Consider the following 20,677-nt stretch of genomic DNA (forward strand, 5'->3'; position numbering starts at 1 on the left):
TTTTGTAATACGGCTGGGTTTTGTGTTGTAATACGGCTGGGTTTTATTTTCATTGATTTGCACAACGGCTGGATTATTAATTGTAATACGGCTGGGTTTTGTGTTGTAATACGGCTGGGTTTTTTTGTTTTAATGTTCTATGACGGCTGCGTTAATGTTTTTCAAATTTTGTATTGTGGTTGGGTTTTTATTTTCATTGATTTGCCCGCTTCCCATTACTCAAGAGAGACACAGACATCGAAAAACGAAATGTCCGTACTTAATTGCCCTACGTTACGTAATAGCCCCTACGTAATTATTGATTATAAAGTGGAATACGAAAGTAGCGAATTAAATTAAGAGAAATTAATCTTCATTGGCTGAGATAATGTTACTCACACGCCTAATAATTGTCGTGATTTCTAATGTCAGCTCTTTTATTCAAACGCAGTTGAAAAAAACTTCCCCGCTAGAAACACGAAACGTCGCGAAGTCAACTAAGGCTGAGTTATTGTAATACACGGCTGAGTTATGGATTAAATTCCCGCTCAAAATAAGAAATAAGAAACGCCGCGATACGAAACTACAACCGTTAACTGCAGATAAATAAGGTACTTCTCAAACAATTACACATCTTCAACTCTCTATCTTTTACACAACTGTCCTCTCAGAGAAAATGGAATATTTCCCTCTGCTTGAATTGTCTGAAGATCTTCAGGCAATGGTGGTTGAACGTGTGGCCCGTAACTCCTTCCAAGATCTCTACCGCCTCAGAGCATCGTCCAGGTCGATGAAGGCGTTAGCAGAGATGCGTAGGGTATACCATTATTTCGATGTGTTATCCTTTCCCTGGGGTCTCATTATGCCATCTCAGTTGTTGAAAACTTGCTACGCTGAGAACAATCCAAGCACAATTTATGTAAAGGGTGTACAGTTTTTCTACTTATACGATGAGCAAGATTATGGCCTTTCTCTCCTCAAGCGTGCAGCAGATGCAGGATATGAGCGTGCAGTGTATACACACGCTATGACTCAAGCAATCTTTTACGGTGATGCGCAGTATTTTCGGAGAATTCCAAGAGCAACTGTTGACAGGATCGGGAAACTTGTTCGAGATGCGAAATGGGGATGGGGTTTGTGGCATACTGACGAGTTCCGTCAAATTAAGGCCATGTTCACTTCTACTTATGTTCCGTCCTTCTACCTTTGCCAATGTGCAAATGTTGTGGACCGACAATGTCTCTGCCTATGGCACATTGATGTGACTAAGGACGACAACATGTGTGAGCGCTGTTTCTGGATCAAAGAGATTTCCTTGTTCTTTCGTGATTTTGAACCGATAAGCCTGTTTAGGGACACAAGTAAGTGGTGAAGATGTCTCTGCATCAGAATCTTATCTTTTTTATGTTTTTTGCTATGCCATTATGTATGTCGAACAAAAAATTCCGGCTGAGTTAAACAACTTTATAAAACCTTAACGGCTGAGTTAAACAACTTTATAGAAACTAAACGGCTGAGTTAAACAACTTAATAGAAACTTAATGGCTGAGTTAAACAACTTTATAGAAACTTAACGGCTGAGTTAAACAACTTTACAAAAACTTGACGGCTGAATACAAACAAAAACAACAAATCAATTTCTAAAACCAAAATTATCAGGACCAAATTCTTCAAACATGTGGACAAGATCACGCCAAACTCTAGTTAGCATCCACGCAGGCTTCTCACCCCCATGTGCCCACCTCCTCTTCAAGAGGCGCATCTGACAACGAAACACCGTTCTGGCCACCAGATTAAAATTTGTCCAAACTTGAAAATTATATCTTCGTGCCCATGTGCGTTTGCGCTACAACAAAAAACCAATTTCCAAATGTAAGTGCTGTTATTATGTCTAATATCAAAAACAATTCAAAGATGTTGTCCTTACAGCGAGTTGAAAAAACCAGTGTTCCTTAAAATGATCGGGAATGGCGCGCCATGTCGGCCAATCATGAACCCATCCTTCTGCTAAAATCGACGGGATGGCCAGGGAGAGATCGCTTAGAAATTTAAACCAGATTACGCTGTCAAGCAAGACACCCGGGCCAGGGTATAGAACGGGAAGGTTTTCACGATTTTCAGAGTTTAGTATCTCATTGACTCTGTTCTCTAACCTTTCTGAATAACCAGGAACAATCATAACTTTGTAAGGCGATATAGAGATATTGTTTAGGTTTTCTAGTGAGATAAGGCGAGAAGGTGCAAGAGAAGGGGGCTATATATAGGGGAAGTATAGAACATTAAAGGTCGCGAGATAAAATATCTAAAATTTTCGCGCCATATGTAAATATTAACTTACACTAACAGGCTGAGTTATTAAGACCTTTACGGCTGATTTGTTGTTTGCCGTTTAGGGTATAGGGTTTAGTTATTTAGGGTTTGGGTTCCGAATAAGATTGTTTAGGGTTATGATTTATGATGTACGAACCACAAGATATGATAAATATCACAAATTCATAATAAATAACACAATAACAGTTTACGTGTTTTGAATCATGCACACACCTCATATCACTGCCTAGAGTTTTAGGTACTCGTAAGAGACAACATATACCTCAAGATTATAATCGATTCCAAACTCGTATAGTCAACAAAGATCATGCTCACACATTGAGTTATTATTAATTATTTTGATAATTGGACTTTATATATAACATTCGAATGAAAAATTATTAATTATTTTGATTCTAGGGTATGTTTGAGGTATGACTGAGTTATCAATGAGTACTGGCTGAGTATTACTAATCGATACGACTGAGTTATTACAACAGTTATCCAAAGTCAAATAGTTAACATAACAACAAACACAGGTTCACAAACAAACACAGTTTCATTATGAAAACAAATTGTTCATTCCAACATTTCCTCCTTCCTCGAGGATATCTGCTGCCATCTTCACCCGTAACCCTTGAATATTACTATCGTTTATGCCATCAAAGGTTACACCAAGCGCTAGACACTCCACAAACTTCAACGAATAAACCCCACAATCACCTGACATGTTGTTTTGTGGAATGTATCTTTTGCTCCTCCGTCTGAATGCGAACCTCTTCCTAGAATGCTTTCGGAGATCGGCAGGAATAAGCTCATTCAACATCCAGGGAAGCATCTCCAGTAGAGGTCTAAAAGCATTTAGCATTTTTTGCTCACTTTCGGGTGTTGACTCTCCATAGATTGGATCGTAGCAATCTATCTTCTCCTTGATCAGATCCACGTGAAACGCCACCCAGTGATTACCGCCGGTTTGAAGACATCCGTACACGTGATCCACATCTGCATACCACTTCAAGTTTGTTGTAAATTCTTCGGGGAATCTCCCGTTTACCAACGCTTCATAACCACAGTCTTTGAACTTGAACGAAGCAGGTTTCATCCTGAACTGTCTGTAATCGAGGGAAGCCCAAGAACTTAACAACCAAGGGTCTATGAAACCAATCCGCTTGGACCAGAATGGAGTGGGATCTCGCATGGACCTTTGTATGAGGACGTTCATATACGCAGCGATATGCTAGACAAAGAAAAATAATAAGTCAGCCGTAATATAATGAATTAAATATATAAGTCAGCCTTTATAGAATATATAAGTCAGCCTTAATAAAGACTTACATTATCAAACACCCATCCATATTCTTTGTCAGGCCACGGTCTTTCATGCATGAGTATGCTGTAGAAGTCACTCTCATGATCAGCTGAGGGTTCTTCTGGTTTATCTTTAGGTGCTGGTGGTTTGGGTGGAATTGCCTTAATGTGTTGCTTCAGTTTTTCCAGTCGCGCCGGATCAACAGGTGCGCAAGGGTCGTATATTACTGATGAAGGCGTAATGTTCTTCCTCATGCAAGTCGTCTGTCCATTGTCTCCAATGTACAGAAAATCTGGTGCTGAATCAAGGTTCGTCAATGAAAACCCTTGTGGAGATAACTTAACTGATTTCTCCCGAAGTTCCTTTATCACGGAAGATCTAATCAATTCAGCTGGCTCGACATCAGACTCCGCCGCCAATGCGTTATCTTCTGCAAGAACTTCGTCGTTGGTCACAACACATTCCTCAGACTCCTGTAACTCAGCCTCTTCTTCTTTCTTCTTCTTCGGTAACTCAGCCTCTTTTTCCTTCTTTTTTTTCGGTAACTCAGCCTCGTCTTCCTTCTTTTTCTTCTGTAACCCAGCCTCTTGTTTCTTTTGTAACTCAGCCGCTTTTCTCTTCTGTTTCTTCTCCTCGTTCTCTTTTTTCTTAGCCTCTTGCTTCTCCTTCCTCTTCAACGCAGCCTCTGCCCGCTGTGCTTTTTTCTTATCCTCGATAGCCTTATCCTTTACAGTAACAATACGCTTGGCCTTGCCCCGTAAGCCGCGTCCATAGGCTGGAACGTTGGCATCCTTACCATCCTTAGCATCCTTAGTAATCTTTGCAGGAGAAACACTGATGAAATCAATTTCATTAAAATCATCACCCAAAATCCTTCTCACCACTGTATCCTTCTCAAGCTCCGAATTCTTCTTTGCAGGGGTCTCAGCTAACGCTGGACTTTTGACTGACTTCTGCTGTTTCTGCTGCGCCGGCACCGGACTTTTGACAGCCTTCTCCTTCCGCTGCGGCGGCACCGGACTTTTGACAGCCTTCTCTTTCTGCTGCGGCGGCTCTGGACTTTTGACAGGCTTTTTCTGCTGCCGCGGTTCTGTCACTGGAGTTTTTACAGACTTCTCCTCCTGGGCCTGCGGTTCTACCACTGGACTTTTGTCCGACTTTTCCGGTGGCGACCTCCTACGAGGTGATGATGTCACCGATAAAGATTTTTCTACGCCGGCGGAGGAGAGTTTAGCATCGTTGTCGGTAATTTTCCTTTCCCCCAAAACTTTCAGACTCTGCTGCACTACAGCTTTCACCACGTTATCTAGGGTCTTCTCGTCCATCACTGGCCGGTTCCGGTCAAAATCGTAAGCGTCAAATTTTGCTGAAATATTCTGCAGAGCACTCACAAGATTCGTCAGAGTCGCTTTGTCCAATACAGCTTCCTCCTTGCTAGAACCCTTTCTCGTTTCAGCAGCTTCTTTCTTCTGCTTCTTTGTTGATGGCTCAGCTTCTGATGAAACTCCCTTCGTTTTCTTCTTCTTCTTCTTCTCATTCCCCTTCCCCTGCTCATCCCTCTGTACTTCCCAGAAACCTTTCACGTATCTACCTGCGTGTATGTCTTCTACCAACCTAACGAGTTGTGGGTCGTCAGGTTCATCCGACCATACAGGAAACATCTCTTCAATTGACTCCTTCATAACCATTCTCCTCAAACGGACCTGCAACACCAGTTTATCATAAACTCAGCCATCAAATAACACAAAACCAAGCCATCAAATAAATTAATTCGGTCACAATATAAAATAAACTCAGCCATCAAATAACACAAAACCAAGCCATCAAATAAATTAATTCGGTCACAATATAAAATAAACTCAGCCATCAAATAGACTAATTCGGCAACAATATAAAATAAACTCAACCATTAAGTAGCTGTTAACTCAGTCGTATAAGTAGCAGTTAAACATTACCTCGCCATGATCTTTGATTTCGTCAGACAAGACAGTATCAAAACTTGAACGTGTACGCCTTCCACCCCATCGCAAAAGAGGAACGTCTTCATTGTTGACCACTCTCCCAAACTTCTCACCGAAACAGACGATGGACTCATACGCCCAAACCAATAAAACGTCCTTCATGCCGCTTACTGTGTATGACTTTCCATCTGGACACAGTGTTTTCAGAGAGTCAACAAGAACTTCGTATGCAGTCCGACCCCATGGATACGACCTCATGGCTTCATCGTCGAATACCCTTATTGCACTTTGAAAGGGTATCCTTGAATTGTGATGCAAACAGTACAGTCCCATGGCTTGAAGAAATAACATCCCCAACCACTTACGCTTTTCAAAACTCCAACCAGGACAGAACTCTAATGCTGCCTTCAGCTCATCATACTTGGGTCCCATCCCAAGCGGCACCTTCAACTCCTCCCAAAATTCTTTGTATTGATCAGGTTCAAAACTTTCTGTTGGCAATGGACCTGTGTTTAACCCAGTGATCTCACCAAACTCGAGCAAGCTAAACCTGATAACATCATCAACCACAACAGACCATATCTCGTTTTTATGCACTCGCAGCTGTCTACATAGCAGATAGTGTACGGTCCTACCAGACCAAATGCTTTCGCGTGAAAGTAGCCTAGCAACTACTCCAATGGGAGAGTTCACCAGTTCTTCCCACACATCGAGTCCTATTGTTTCTTTAATGTGGGGGAAATGTCCTGCACGGAAATTATGATTGATATCTTTACCTTCTAGGTTAGAAGGGTAAAGTCTTGGAGGGTAATCACGTGGTTCGACTTGACTAACATCCATCTGATCATATAACACAACAATAAATCAGCCACAACATAAAAATAACACAGCCATATCATAATATTAAAATATATTAGGTCATATATATAACTCAGCCATAACATAATAATTACTCAGTTATAACATAACCATAACTCAGCCATAACATAATAATTACTCAGTTATAACATAACCATAACTCAGCCACAACAAAAAGCCCTAATTCAGACACAACAAAAGCCTAGACAATCACATATCTCAGCCGCAACATAACCCTAACTCAGACACAACAAAATCCTCGACAAACCCATAGCACAGTCAACATAACCCTAACTCAGTCGCAACAAAAACCTCGACACACCCATATCACAGCCTCAACCAAAACACAAACAATCTCAGTCGCAATATATAACTGACCCACAAACTCAACCAAAATACAATATATAACGTCGCGACATCTTACCGGAAAAGATGAACTCGTTGATGAGAATGCGGTGAAGGCGATTTCGTACAGACGACGGTTTCTAAAAACTCCGACGAGACAGAGTTCAACGACAGAGAGTTATAGAGAGTTTAACGACAGAGAGTTAGAGAGAGTTCGAGGAAGTAAAGAACAATGTCGACGAGGGTTTCGAAGGGTGAGAGGATTTCGGTTTGCGGTTCCTTCTTCGACACAACACAGTTCTTCGTGTTCTTTTCTTTTTCTTTTTTTGACAAAACCGTATGTATGATAGTGATAGTGATAGAGACGGTTTGGTTTCAGAAAATAACTGATGTGATGTGGATTTTTAATAACTGATGTGGCTTTGATCTTTAAAATTAGTTTCAGAAAATAAAACATAACAAAAGCCCCTTATTGTAAATTACTAGGAAAGAGAAAACATTCTATTAATAAAACAAAGATGTACAACATTCTAGTAATAAACCATAAAATGTGTAACATTCTAGTAATTTTCTCTATATTTTAACGTCACTGCAGTAGTGCAGTCAAATACTGTTTTAACCACAAGTCGAACTGAAATGGGAACATGATTATGTGGACTGGTACTGATTAGTTATTACCAAACCTTAAAGCATCAAGTTTTGTTGATCTTTGAGTTTATTTGGCTCGCTCGGCTCAAAATGATTCCACAATCTTTTTTTTTAATCATATCAAAATATTTCTTCTGAGGGTTCATGTTTCCTCCAATCAGAAAGAGTTGTAGATATAAGGCATTTTGAGTTTTAAAATTAGATTTTTATATATTTCTATTAGATGAATTATGTCCATCCACAAAGCCTATTAGATAGCAGGTCTGTCCATCAAATCTAGGAATCAGTTCGGCTTTACGAATCTCGAGAACAATGCATTAGCTTGGTTTGTGATTACTTTTAGCCGACCAAAAAAGCGACTAAAAGCATCCAGCTCAGCGGCTCGAGTTAACGACCTGGTTACTTGGCCCGACAAGATAAAGCCCATTAGAACAAGGCGATCTAAGGGAAAGAGAAATGCAGACCATCTATATAAGAAGTGGAAGGGACAATAAGAACGGAATCCGAACATCACCATACAAAGTTGACGGCTAGGATTAGGGTTTATTTGCTTTGTATTTTCCCAACCACCTCTCTAAGCATCGGCGTTTTCTCATTTGTAACCAACAAACATTTTTCTGATCTAATAAAACGCATTCGAAACTTACCCACCGACAAGTTTCGTCTCTTTACTTGTTTCTCACCAAGCTCGGTTCAGATAATATTTTCTGGTAAATATCGGGTAATTCATATAAATTTAAATATTTAGGTAATTCAGTACTTTCGAATGATCCATGAAACTTTAAATATTTTGGATAAAAAAATATATGGGTAATTCAATTTTATGGTAGTTTAATTTATAACTGGTGTTTTAAAATGTTTTAAAAGCACAATTATTTTAAAAATATCTAATAATTTTAAAACTAAATATAATATACACATGTGATCTCCATTTCTTTTTTCAACTAGTTGAATAAAGTTATGTTCATATTTGATGTTGGATGCAAATATTCATATATTGCTAGTTTGGACATATTGCATATGTATCCAAATGCTGCATATGGAAAATTTAGATATTTTAGATGCAAAAATGTATAGTTTGAATGCAAAATTAACATTTTAAAATCCGAAAAAATTAAATATACGCCAGTACAAGTATAAGTATAAAATAACTAATTTTATATTAATTAGTTATATATATTTAAAACCAAAAATTATATATTATGTCGACACCGAAAATCATGGGTTTCTACCAAAATCATAAAATCATGTTTTCTCGCCAAAATTGTAAAACTAAACAGTAAAATTAAAGTTTTCCGTCAAAACTATAAAATCGAACTTTCATAAAAAACTACGTTTTTCCACGAAAAATACCACGTTTTTCATGCTTAACCGTAAAATAAAAATTTCCTGCCAACACTGTAATATTGACTTTTCTTTGCAAAACAATAAAATCACGTTTTTGCATCAAAATCATAAAATTGTGTTTTCTATAGTAAAAACGAGTTTTCCACCAAATATGAAAACGAACATAGCTTAAATGCAACACAAAGTAAACTACCTCATATTTGTTTTTCAACACCTTCACTCCACTTAAATCAGAAGTTGAATCATTGTTTCAACACCCTTGTTGCGTATAATGGCAGAATAGATACCAACGTTCCAGGCTTCTAGCATCGGTTCGTTTGGGTTCAAATTGAAATTCAATAATCTTGATTATAAATTTATAATATCTTCACCAACTTGGAAATTTGTTTAGGTTAAATTGGTTTTCTACGAGACTTACGTAGAATTGAACCGATAAAATTGGTATCATTTTTTTCTCCATTTTGGTTTCTTTCTGAAACTTTTAATGTTGGATGAAAAGAACCGACTGACCACCGACCGACCATGAGTAACCAGCCGGGTTTTGTACCGGTTATGGTTTCATTTTGGAAAAAGTATTCTTCAAGTAAAAGCCAAATCAGTTTCAAAGGAAATCCGTAGCTGAAATCAAAGACTCTAGCTTTCCGATCAAACATATATTTTAGCAAACCAAATCCAAAAGAGTGTAAGCAAATGCGATTGTGATTGAGAGAAAGAAACCTTTTTGTTTCAGTTCATTGAGATAAACTAAACGATGACGTATGGATGTTTTGAGCTTCGTATGTCTGAACTCTGAAGTTGTTTATTCCTCCCACATCGGAACACACGGAAAGAAACTGTGTTGTTTATATAGCGAAGAGAAGAAGGTAGTGGTCACGACCTTACTTGAACAGGATCTGTTCTATAGGCTCGTACCTCTGTATCCTTGATTTCTAAGGAGACAGGCCCCTAAACCTGGTTGATGAATCATGGCCGTGCGATCTGAGTGTGATTAACGGCTACGACAGTCCTCGGACTCTCCGTGCTGTAGAGGATCGCTATCCGGCTTGGTCTTGACCTCTCCGGAGTGGTCGCACGGTTGTCTGACAGGTCCCCTTTTTTAAAAAAACCCCATGTCTTATGAACCTCAATTTTCTAGCTTATAGCTGTTTCTGACCTTCAAAATGTTTTGTTTTATGAAAGCTGTGGTTTGACTATAATGTTGTATTTTGTGGGAACGAAAGTTAACAGTGATTGTACTTGTATTATAATGTGATTCCAAGAATCTGTTGGCACTTGGCAGATTGATCCTTTTGGACGTTCTGCAGTAGGCTCCATTTTAGTATTATGTTTTGTTTTTGGATCCAGAGGTGTGAAGGTTTATGTTGGAAGAGGATCTAATGTTAGAACTTCTGAGCAAATATCTAATACAAAGCTACACTGTAGAGTGTGTAATATTCATGCAATTTAAATCCAATAGAATGTATACATATACTTCCATTTCTTTTGTTTTTGGTAAGCATGAAAAAGACTGAAGCAGATTGCATGAACCCCTAGTTCTATTTCAACGATGGAGAGAAGGCGCACAAACTTTGCTTCATATGCTCATATGATCCTCCCTTGGAAAGCTCTGAACCGTATCTGACCATCTCCCAGGTGAATAATCACTGCTGTAAGATGACAACACTACTGCTTCGGCTCTTGCATCCTTCACCATCTTCAACACCTCTCTCATCACAGGCCGCTTTTCAGGCTGAACAGCCACGCAAGCCGTGGCAATGCTCAAAAGAGCTTCAAGTTTCTCCTCAGAAGAATTCATCTCCTCGCCGGATTCAGTCTCTGCCTCTCTCACCGCGCGCACCCATCTGGAGATATCAGACCCGTGTTGATGGAATGATGAAGTTTTACCTGTTAGAAGCTCTAGAAGGAGGACCCCAAAGCTGTAGACATCAGAGGGTTGTGTCGTTTCCTTGCGTGAGTCTCTGCACTCAGGAGCTTTGTAGAAGAGAGAGGAAGCGCTTGTGTCTTGAGGATCATGGAGATCTCTCAGACCGTAGTCCGTGAGGCATGACTCAAAGTCAGGACCTAACAGAACATTGGAGGACTTCAAGTTCCCGTGAACTAAGGTGGGATTCTGATGAATGTAGACAAGACCCATTGCCAAATCCTCAGCTATTTTCAGACATGACGTCCAGTGAAGAGGCTTCCCACTCCCAGAAACTCTACTTCCTATAGACAAGACATAGATTATATACACAAAACCAAAACTGATAGGAGTGTGTGTGCAAAAACATACCATGGATAAGAGAGAAGAGACTTCCATTGGGGAAGTAATCGTAGACGAGCAAGCATTCTTCTTTGGCTTGGAAGTAGGCTCTGAGAGGCACCAAGTTAGGGTGCTTGAGCCTCCCAAGGATCTCAACGTGTCTCTTGAACTCCTCCATTCGAGTAAACCCTGCCGCGTCCTTAAGCCTCTTGACAGTCACGATGAAACCAGACTCCATCACGGCCTTGTAAGTGCTCCCTATCGTTCCTCTTCCTAACGTCTCAGCTGAAGCTTTGAGTAAATCATCCATGCTGTATCTCACCGCCGTGGTGTCTGGTTCACCTCTCCCCAAGAAAACCAGAGTCCCCACTGATGATCCTTCTTCATCTTTCTCCCATGAGAACCTTTTGTTGTTTCTCCTGTCACCTTCTGTTGCTCTGTCTGACTCTCCCACTGCTTTGCTTATGCACTCTTCTCTCTTGGATTTGGTTAGCTTCTGTCTTCGTATCAGAACAAGCAATGCCAGGAGAAGTATCACAATACCCCCACTGATGCTTCCGACAATGATTACAATGAGCTTTGTTTTGGTCTTTGTTTTGTTGGCTATAGACATCGCTGGAATTGCTGAAGGCTTGGAAGAGACTCTTCTGCATGAGGAGTTTTGAATCTGATCTCCGCATAGAGCTATGTTTCCTGTAAAAGAAGACTCATTGAACTGCTTCAGGGCTTGCGTCAGCGGGATAGGGCCAGAGAGCTGGTTGTTAGAGACGTTAAGGAATCTAATAGTTGTTTGGTTGAGAGGAGGAATGGATCCGGAGAAGAGATTGTCCTGGAGGTGAAGCGTGTAAAGGTGTGAGAGATGGAGCAGCGAGCTAGGGATCTGTCCGGAAAGCCTGTTTCCGGCAAGGACAATGGTTTTGAGTCGGTGGAGAGACGTCAGTGATTCAGGGAACTCGCCGGAGAAGTTGTTGTCGTTGAGGAAAAGAGACTTGAGGTTGACCAAACCAGAGAGGTTAGGGACTGAGGCATTTAGAGAGTTGCCTTTGAAACTAAGGACTCTAAGCTGGTCTAACTGGTTCAAGCTCTTCTCGTTTAGTGAGCCAGTGAGGTTCAGATTCTCAAGAACAAGCTTTGAGACTCTTGTTCCGTTAATGCATTCTTTGACACCTTCCCAGTTGCAAAGATCTGTTCCTCGCCATGGAATTGAGTTTGATGGATCAATGGATGATTTCAAACTCAGTAGAGCTTCAACGTCGCTTGATCTCACGGGAGAAACCAAGTAGAAAGTAATCACCAGTAAAAAGAACGCATAGAAACAACAAGAAGGGACCATGATCGAATCAAATCGAAGAAGAAAGTTTGCAACTCAAGATTAGTAATGGCATGAATTATCCAAGTTGTTGGTCACGGACAGTAACAGGTAAGATGTCACGTGAAGCCAATGCTTCTTTGAGCTGTTTTTAGCAGTGGTGGAGAAGTTATTCAAATCTCACTTCTCTCTTCACTCTGCCTTTTTCTTACAATGCATCCGTGAATACTTTTATTATACAGTATTTGCATATATATCTACATGCACTTACAAATGTACATCATTCAATAATGGTTTATAGTGGAGACCAAGGAATAAACAAATAGTAAAGTTTCTCGTCTTTTTATGAGTCTCCAGTGTTTTAAACTTTAAACTTTCTACAGATTCAGGCAGGTTGGGAGACAAATGCTGACTGCTGACTAGGGAAAGAGAAAATGACACAAAGTTTGGAGTAAAAAGCAGAGGAGAAGCAAATAAACTACAATGGTCATATTATAGTAAAACATAGACTTGTGTTGTGTGTTCAGTTTAAGTAATCTGGTTTTTGGCTTCTTGCTTAATGCAATTATTGAGTTATGTTTCCTAACCTCTTGTATTATTATAAGCACGTTTTATTATTTCTCATTTTCAGCATACATGTACACTTACGGATCTCACAACTCACTTTACAACATGGCGGCAGCATTAGTATAAACTACACATGGCTACAAAATCCAGTCTGCTAAATGTATGTTTGGACTTACATTTTCTTTGGCTATATATTTGTACATGTCACTAGTTTCCTCTATTATTCCTAACTTTAGAGATGGGGTTAGATTCCATGTAGTGGTTCTCATGCCACAAAACAGAGCATTGTCTCTGCAAAATCTTACTGGTTCTGCCTTGGAAAGGTTTCAGTCGAAAAGTTGATGGAATCACAAGATGAAACAGATTTTGATCCTGAATGATTGCGGATAAACGGCCGTTTCATATCCAATAAACATATCGTGATATGATGGGTAAGAAATAGCCGTTTACCAACATGATTGCTTGGAAAAGGTTTAGACGACTAACCAGGTAATAGGAAGAGAGGTTCAAAAGAACATAACAACACAAAGTCTAGACAAGATCCAAATTGCATAAAACAGAAACACAAGAACTGTATATAACCAAAATCTCAACTAATCAAAACCATATATCAGTTACAAGCAACATATTTTGTAGACAAAAACTTGCAAGTCAAAAGATCTGACTCATAGCCAACCCACTCTCCAACTATGTTTCCTTGAAGAAAAGATGAATATGAACCTTTCATATTGCTGGAGCTACACACTAGTCTCAATCCTTAGTTTGACGCATTTTCTTTCTAGATTTTGGCGTCGCATGTGCTTTTTCTCCATCTGTGATCGACGAACCCTGGATGTTAAAATAAACGGGTAAGGCTTTTGACAGACTAAGCATGGTAAATGACCCGGCTAGCTACGCTTACCTTTTCCTGTTTTTGTGAAATCATACCCTGTCTTCGTGATTTTCTGTTTCCCTTTACCTGCTTCTCCTACAGTCGAGAGTTTTGGTTAGCACTCATCTGAAGAAGTCAAAAGCACTTGTTTTGCAATTTCTCAATAAAACCCAAACCTGAGATGGCGTCTCTGGGTTATCCACTTCGCTTCTGAGCTTTCCTTGTTTTTGAGATCTCTTACCCTTTCTTTGTGATCTTCTGTTCCCTTTTACCTGCTATAATTTGATTAGGACTCATCATAAGAACTTGTTGGCATACTCTCAAATAGTCAAATGCCCAAAAGAAAAAACCTGAGATGGGGTCTCTGGATCATCATCATCATCATCGGTTCTGAGCTTCTCTTCCTTCATTAATTTCTCAGAACGAGCATGCTTCTGAAATGAGTCAAAATAAAAATAAAACCTTTTGAACAACTACAAGATAGAAACAAAGCAAACCTCATGCTTATCACACCTAATCCTTCAGACTCATTCCGAAAACCCAATACTCATAAAGCTAAGTAATTTGGTACCTTGGATGAAACATGCTCTTGCATAGTCCTCTCGTTCAAACAAATGGTGTTTGGGCAATATCTGCACTTGTAAACCGATTTGCACTTAATCATACAACCCATAATATAGTTCTCTTCCTCCTCTTCCGGTGGTTCTTCCAAACCGTATTCCATCGACGTCTTCTCATATCTCCCTCGATAGGCATCACCATCGGACTCATCATCATCAACATCAGCATCGTCCCCATTAGCTATAACAGAAAATTTAAGCCAAAGGTTGTCACTTTAACTTTCTAACTTGTCTCTAAACATTATCACTAATAATGGTTCGATTGAAAAGAAGCAAGCAAACCTGGGGAGTCATCTTCTCCTTCATCATCAGAACTTTCAGAACCTTCTGCAACGGCGTCTTCGGATTCGGATTGGGATTGGGATAGCTCGGACTCTTCTTCTTCTTCAGATTCAGGATCGGAATCAGAAGAGAAGCAAGAGGAGTCAGATCCACTGTCTTTATCACCATGCTCTAGCTTGTAAAACCGCCTCTTTATCATTTTTTTCTGCTCTGGAAAGATCTAAATCAAGAAATCGAAAATCTGACGGAAAGGACCAAACTTTGGATTCGAGTGAAAACTGAAAAGAAAAGAGGAGCTTGGAGACTGAAAGGTAGGCGATGATACTTTACTTTGTTAGGGTTTATAGGTTATTCTTGTAATTTAAAGGCTTTCCTAAGGGTGTTTTCGTAATTCACGGCTCGTTATTTATTTTCTTCTTGAAATTGTATTTCTGTGTTAAAAGAAACCCAAAGCTTCTTCACAGATAACAACACCATCACACTACCAACGCAGAGAAAGTTGTTACCTTTGACTCAGCGGTGAGTATTTTGGGTTTACCAATGCAAAATCTTTAGCGTTTCGTTCTTCTCTTACTTGGGATTCTTGACCTTGATTCTTTGTTCTCACAGAAAGTTCTCTCGACTTTTGTGAGTTTAAGAGAGTTAGGCTTGTTTTGTCGAGAGTGATTCTTATGAAAAAGATGACTTCTTTAAGGTGTTTTTTGAGTTCTATAATCGTGGGCTAATAACTGTCTCTTCTGCTCCAGTGAGAGTTGCTGAAGATGAAAGATAGAGAAAGCGATAGGATTCTTGACAACAGAATCTTCGTGGGAGGCTTGTCACTGAGAGGCAGCTTCAAGATACTTTTCACCGCTACGGAAATATCATCGAGTGTCAGGTCTACAGTCTCCTTCTTTGCTTGTGCTATGTGACCTATCACAAATTACAGAGACTCTCGTGTTGGAGCTTATGATTTAGTTTGGATGATATCTTTCTTCTTTAGTAAGAACTGATTTGATGTTCAGAGATGTGGAATATCTGTCATGTTTACCTATCTAAATGAGGTTTATTGACTTGTTGAAAGCTTCCCTGGATAAAATTAGTAGCAAGAAGACACTCTTTTTGCTCATTTTCTGCTGCTTTTGTTCTGTAACACGTACAATTGTTTGGCATATGGAAGCATCTCCAAGATGATAACTTTTCTGGTCAATAATGGTCTCTTGATCAGAGCATATTAGCCTTTTCCTTTTTTAGTTTGCTGAGGTTTTGATGTAGTCACATTAAGATAATGAGAAAGTGATCAGGTATAACATTGCCCAGATGCAAAGGCTTAGAGTATGGTTTTTTGGCTAGAGGCTAATCTCCCACATCTTTTTGCTAGAATCATTAATGCGACTCTCCCCTGTGGATTTGTTTATCTACAAGTATGCGGATGTAATTCAACATTCTGTTGTTTGATTCTAGGTAATGTTTTTAGTATATATATTTCCATGATTTTTTATGAAACTTGGTATGCATTAGAAAATATATTGTTCATGTTAGTATTGTTTGTGTATGGAATGTCACTTCCGAGTCTTACTGATTGTCTTCTGTTTGCCACTTCCACCAGCATGTGCATTTTTTTGGTTGTAGTTTTTTGCTATTTCATAACACACTATTGTTCTTTTTTTGTGTGTCATTGTAGATCATGGTGGAGAAAGATACTGGCCGCGCACGTGGTTTTGGGTTTATTACATTCAGTGATCGCCGAGGAGCTGATGATGCAATTAAACACATGCACGGGAAGGAGTTGGGTGGTAGGGTCATCTCGGTGAACAAGGCTGAGCCTAAGGCTGGTGGGGGAGAGGATGGAGGCTATTCCATCACAAGGAAATGGAAGATATTATGGAGGAGCAGGAAGGGGTGGTGCTGAAGATGAGTGCTTTAAGTGTGGGGGTCGTGGTCATTGGGCACGAGAATGCCCATCAACTGGTGGTGATCGAGGACGGTACAGAGATCCTTCTGCAGTCCGTCCGCTCTAGAATTGGTTCATATGATGGACACCGAGATCGCTATGACCGCTACATGGATGATCGTCGTGATGGTGGACGGTATAGTAGCTACAGAGACTGCTTTGAAGGTGGAGGCAAGTATGAAGCTCGTGACTTATATCCAGTGGAGAGGTTTGTAACTCTCTGGTCTAGTTAGTTCCTACAGGTATACTGGTTTAGAAAAGTTCTGATCTTTTGATGCATAACCAACCGAAGCAGGTATGGTCCACCAGGAGACCGTTTGGTGAGTGATAGGTATGGGATGCCTGAACGCCATCATCATCATCTTGAGGACGAGTACGGCAGGGGAGAGAGAGGCTATGATAGGGACATATACTCAAGTGATAGGTATGGAGCTATGGGACGGTTACGTGATGAGGGAAGAGGCTATAGAAGCAGAGCAGGTCCTTATGACCGTCCTAGCCGATCTGGAGGCCGATCTTCTTCATATGAACGTTGCTAGTTTATTCGCGTAACGGATATCAATGCTTGTCTTTTTGAGATTAGGGATGTATCAGAATTGTTTTCTCTCAGATGGAACTCGAATTGTAGAACTAAAATAGTTATGTTCTTAATAAACTTGTTGATTCCCACAAGAAACTCAATGCATTCCAAACTCTATACACTCATCACATACTCTTCCATACGTTTTAGACAACACTTGAAACAGGTCATCACAGTTCAAGCGAGGTTGAAATTCGAGATTTTTCATTTTTCATGAAAATTAAAAAGAGGAAATTTGGCATTACAACAACAACAAAAAATAGAGGAAGAAACACAAGACAAAAAGTTACACAATCTCTTATCTTTTTACCCACGAAGTTGTCCGATGTAGAAATCATCGATCATGTCGAAAACACGAGTCGCGTGTTGTGGTCCGAAAAAGCCATCAGTAGAATCATCGCCAGCATGATCTAGAATAGCGTCACCACCAGGATGCTCTTCAACATAAGAAGTGACATCATAGACTTTATCTTTGATTATGATCCAACAATCGTCTCTTCTGTTGTGCTCTGCGACTTCACTTTTGCTGTAACTCTTTGGCTTCGAATCTTTAGGCTCATCATTACTAGATTGCTTCTTCTCTTGACCACCATTAGATGATCTTCTCTTTCCTTGGATTAAGAACAATGCTGAAACTAGAAAACCCAGAAGCAATCCGATCACAGCTATCATCTTCGAGAAAGAGAGAGAGGATGAATTGGGTTTCTTTTAGTTTACAAGTGGAGTGAGAATGATACTTAGATCCAGATTGCTAACCCAAACAAATGATTGGATTTAGGGTTTCTTAATATGAGAGGGCATAAAAGTCACAACAATAATTATCATTGTCTTCTTCTCTAGTGGGTACACTGATGAGTCTTTTGATTTATCGATTTCAATTAGGAAGAGTGTGGTGCAGATTTGTGTGACTGTGTGGAACATAGTATTGTTTATGCTTTGCTTCTTTAACTCATTTAAAAGAACTCTCATATATGTGACTTAGACCATCTACAACGCTGGATCCTAACAAATCCTTAGACAAAAATCCTTAATGCTTTATAATTAAATTTGATTAAAATAATGAAAAAACTTAAGAATTAATTCTTAGTTAAGGATTAAAAAAGAGAAATCCTTAATACGTGGCATCCTCTCTTCTCTCCTCCCCCACTTCCCTTCCATCGCCTCCCAATCCTTTCATCGTCATGGAGTGGATTCCGACACGACCGTGCCACTGAGTGAGCGCCCGGAGTGGTCTGACGTTGTCCCGTTGAGTCAGGACGATGGTCCGAACCCGGTGGTTCCGATCGCTTACAAGGAAGACTTTCGGGAGACGATGGATTACTTCCGGGCGATTTACCGCTCCGACGAGCGTTCTCCTCGCGCGCTGCGACTCACGGAAGAAGCTCTCCGCTTAAACTCCGGCAACTACACTGTAACTGATCCTTCTTCTTTGCCCTAGTACTACTCTTCTAAAAGAGTTTGATTTGATTAGATTGTAACTCTTCTTGTTCTTGTTGTTCCTTTTTGAAGGTGTGGCACTTCAGGCGCTTAGTACTGGAGGAGCTTGATCACGACTTGTATGAAGAGCTCAAGTTCATCGAAAGCATTGCTGAGGATAACTCTAAGAACTACAAGTTGTGGTAAAAAGTTCATTCCTTTTTGATTTTTTCATTAAGGAACATTTGTTTACACTGTGAAATTGACTGATGAATATAGTTTTGGAACCGGAAACAACAACTGTATACGTCTACTATATGCTTTCGTGGGAATCATTTAACTTTTATATGTGAGATGAAAGTTTGCTCTTTTACACATTTTAAAGTCCATAGTGTTAAGCATATCTGCTGCTTTAAGAAAGTTCCTACTCTTTGTTTCTTTTTTTCATGCGATGAGTAGTGTTTGTATATATACTGTAAAATTGACTGATGAATAGTTTTGAACCAAGAACTGTATATGTTTTGCATTTTTGGAATTCATTAGAACCTGAAAGACGTGTTACATAGTGCATCTTCTGTATATTTGAGATGAAAGCTTGCTCTTGGAAGTTCGGTTCCGTGGAAAGATGACGTTTATTTGTTGTTGTTGTTGCTGGGGTGTCAAAGATATTTAAACATGATAACACTTGATTGCAATGTAAGTTCCAGGACAAAACCAATGGACTGAATGTTCTTCTGTGGAGCTCAAGAACCGTTTTCTGGATCTCACTGGCCAAAAACAGGGAGAAACGTGCAGGATGGATGAAGCAGGGCTTAATGGCTCACCTTCGTTGTCCTGGACTGTTTCTTGGTCAAACAGTTCGGAAGAGGCAACACCAAGGTTCAGTTCAGCAAGGAGGCCAACAATCTCTGCAACCTTAACTCCTACAACCACTCTGGTAATTTTTATTACAATGATCTTTGCTATTGTCCTTATAATTATGATCTTCTTTTAAGTGAACTGAGAAATATGACAAGGATACATGTTCATTTCTAAGAATTCATAATGGAACACCATTGGACTTATTATTTTGATTAGGATCCTTACCTATTCAAAAAAGTAAAAAAACTATTATTCTATTGTTAAGGATTCCAATGGTGAATAACACCATTGGAGTTGCTCTTAAGTCTAGAACTGTACACACAAATCTAGCGATGGAGATTGCATTTAAAGTGTGAAAAGAGAAACAGAGGCTTAGTAATCTTGGTTATTAAGGTTCGGATTGAACTTAAACCAGATTTTTAAATAATTAGTAAACTAGAGCTTGACGGATATTCTTTTTTTTTTTAATTATCTTATATAAATGGTAATATATTTATAAAATTTATATGTGTTAAATAATTGTTTAATATAATTCTAAACCCATAAATTTTATAATTTATAGTGAATAATTTTATTTTATTTTTTGATTCGTCAATTATTACACCCATATTTTTAAAATATAACCCATGTGTTGGTGTAAATGTATTTTTTTATGGATCAAAAATTTTAGGTAAAATAAAAATGTTTTATAAATTCTAAATAACTTTATACTTTTGATTTATTGAATGTAAACATAAATTTATTTTAAATAATCTTTTAAATGAGAATTCAAATATGCTTTGGTATTTTGATTATGGTTCTATTAAGTTCCACAAACATAAAAACATAAAATTTTAAAGAAAATTTAATACTAAGAAAACAAATAACTTTAATAATGATAAAATATAATATATCTATTTCATTAAACTATTTTGTAACTATTTGATCAAATGATGTTTATTTTTTAAAATTTTATTTTATTTTTTAATATCTCTTATAAATAAGTAGTAAAAAAAATTGTGATTGTATTTGAAAATAATATTATATAAGTAAAATATAATTTATCGATATTTTTTGCTGTAATTGAAAGATATTATAGTAAATTAATTATATGAAAAATAAATAAAACATTTCAGTAATACTAATTATAATATTTCTATTACTTTGATTTTTTTGTATTGTTTAAAATTATGTTTTAAAAGAAATAATATTATGTTTTCTAATATCGGGATTATCTGTGTAAATTGTTTTTAATGGAAT

At 38.7% G+C, this 20,677-nt stretch overlaps 6 protein-coding genes and 1 non-coding gene across 11 annotated transcripts; 3 read left to right on the forward strand and 4 right to left on the reverse strand.

Moving 5' to 3' along the window:
* LOC117127390 lies at positions 1-12,739 on the reverse strand. 4 transcript variants are annotated; one of them, XM_033277574.1, is made up of 3 exons: positions 12,729-12,739; positions 5,554-9,778; positions 1-5,301 (listed from the first exon to the last, which is right to left on the reverse strand). In XM_033277574.1, the coding sequence occupies exons 2-3, from the start codon at positions 6,397-6,399 to the stop codon at positions 3,610-3,612; spliced, it is 2,538 nt and encodes an 845-aa protein (XP_033133465.1). In that variant the 5' UTR covers positions 6,400-9,778; positions 12,729-12,739; the 3' UTR covers positions 1-3,609. The 4 variants fall into 4 exon arrangements, with proteins under 4 accessions (XP_033133465.1, XP_033133466.1, XP_033133462.1 ...); XM_033277575.1 differs by having other exon boundaries at positions 5,554-9,799; XM_033277578.1 differs by lacking the exon at positions 12,729-12,739 and having other exon boundaries at positions 84-5,301; positions 5,554-6,399; positions 6,842-9,901.
* Positions 9,630-9,846, forward strand: LOC117129195. The gene has a single exon (XR_004452822.1). It is a non-coding gene; the product is annotated as a small nucleolar RNA U3 (small nucleolar RNA).
* LOC103829940 (inactive leucine-rich repeat receptor-like serine/threonine-protein kinase At1g60630) lies at positions 10,179-12,694 on the reverse strand. The gene is made up of 2 exons (XM_009105626.3): positions 11,030-12,694; positions 10,179-10,962 (listed from the first exon to the last, which is right to left on the reverse strand). Exons 1-2 carry the CDS (start codon positions 12,330-12,332, stop codon positions 10,331-10,333), a joined length of 1,935 nt encoding a protein of 644 aa, XP_009103874.1. The 5' UTR covers positions 12,333-12,694; the 3' UTR covers positions 10,179-10,330.
* A 626-nt stretch (positions 12,740-13,365) lies between the features above and the next one.
* LOC103829950 (histone H2A.Z-specific chaperone CHZ1) lies at positions 13,366-14,974 on the reverse strand. 2 transcript variants are annotated; one of them, XM_009105646.2, is made up of 6 exons: positions 14,649-14,974; positions 14,318-14,547; positions 14,097-14,180; positions 13,923-14,018; positions 13,777-13,842; positions 13,366-13,703 (listed from the first exon to the last, which is right to left on the reverse strand). In XM_009105646.2, the coding sequence occupies exons 1-6, from the start codon at positions 14,845-14,847 to the stop codon at positions 13,626-13,628; spliced, it is 753 nt and encodes a 250-aa protein (XP_009103894.1). In that variant the 5' UTR covers positions 14,848-14,974; the 3' UTR covers positions 13,366-13,625. The 2 variants fall into 2 exon arrangements, with proteins under 2 accessions (XP_009103894.1, XP_009103885.1); XM_009105637.2 differs by having other exon boundaries at positions 13,923-14,021.
* A 203-nt stretch (positions 14,975-15,177) lies between these two features.
* Positions 15,178-17,570, forward strand: LOC103829974 (glycine-rich RNA-binding protein RZ1B). Its single transcript, XM_018658848.2, is given in 7 exon segments — positions 15,178-15,461; positions 15,464-15,525; positions 16,312-16,500; positions 16,532-16,633; positions 16,635-16,789; positions 16,877-17,327; positions 17,361-17,570. Coding segments are annotated over 6 exon segments (804 nt in total). The 5' UTR covers positions 15,178-15,409; the 3' UTR covers positions 17,121-17,327; positions 17,361-17,570.
* On the reverse strand, positions 17,245-18,025 carry LOC103829964 (cytochrome B5-like protein). Its single transcript, XM_009105659.3, has one exon. It carries the CDS (start codon positions 17,831-17,833, stop codon positions 17,468-17,470), a length of 366 nt encoding a protein of 121 aa, XP_009103907.1. The 5' UTR covers positions 17,834-18,025; the 3' UTR covers positions 17,245-17,467.
* A 177-nt stretch (positions 18,026-18,202) lies between these two features.
* Positions 18,203-19,627, forward strand: LOC108871859 (protein farnesyltransferase/geranylgeranyltransferase type-1 subunit alpha-like). The gene is made up of 3 exons (XM_033278365.1): positions 18,203-18,572; positions 18,671-18,780; positions 19,279-19,627. Exons 1-3 carry the CDS (start codon positions 18,474-18,476, stop codon positions 19,301-19,303), a joined length of 234 nt encoding a protein of 77 aa, XP_033134256.1. The 5' UTR covers positions 18,203-18,473; the 3' UTR covers positions 19,304-19,627.
* Positions 19,628-20,677: the final 1,050 nt, after the last annotated feature.

This window comes from Brassica rapa, chromosome A01 (assembly GCF_000309985.2).
Source record: "Brassica rapa cultivar Chiifu-401-42 chromosome A01, CAAS_Brap_v3.01, whole genome shotgun sequence".
In the NCBI taxonomy this organism is placed as follows: domain Eukaryota; kingdom Viridiplantae; phylum Streptophyta; class Magnoliopsida; order Brassicales; family Brassicaceae; genus Brassica; species Brassica rapa.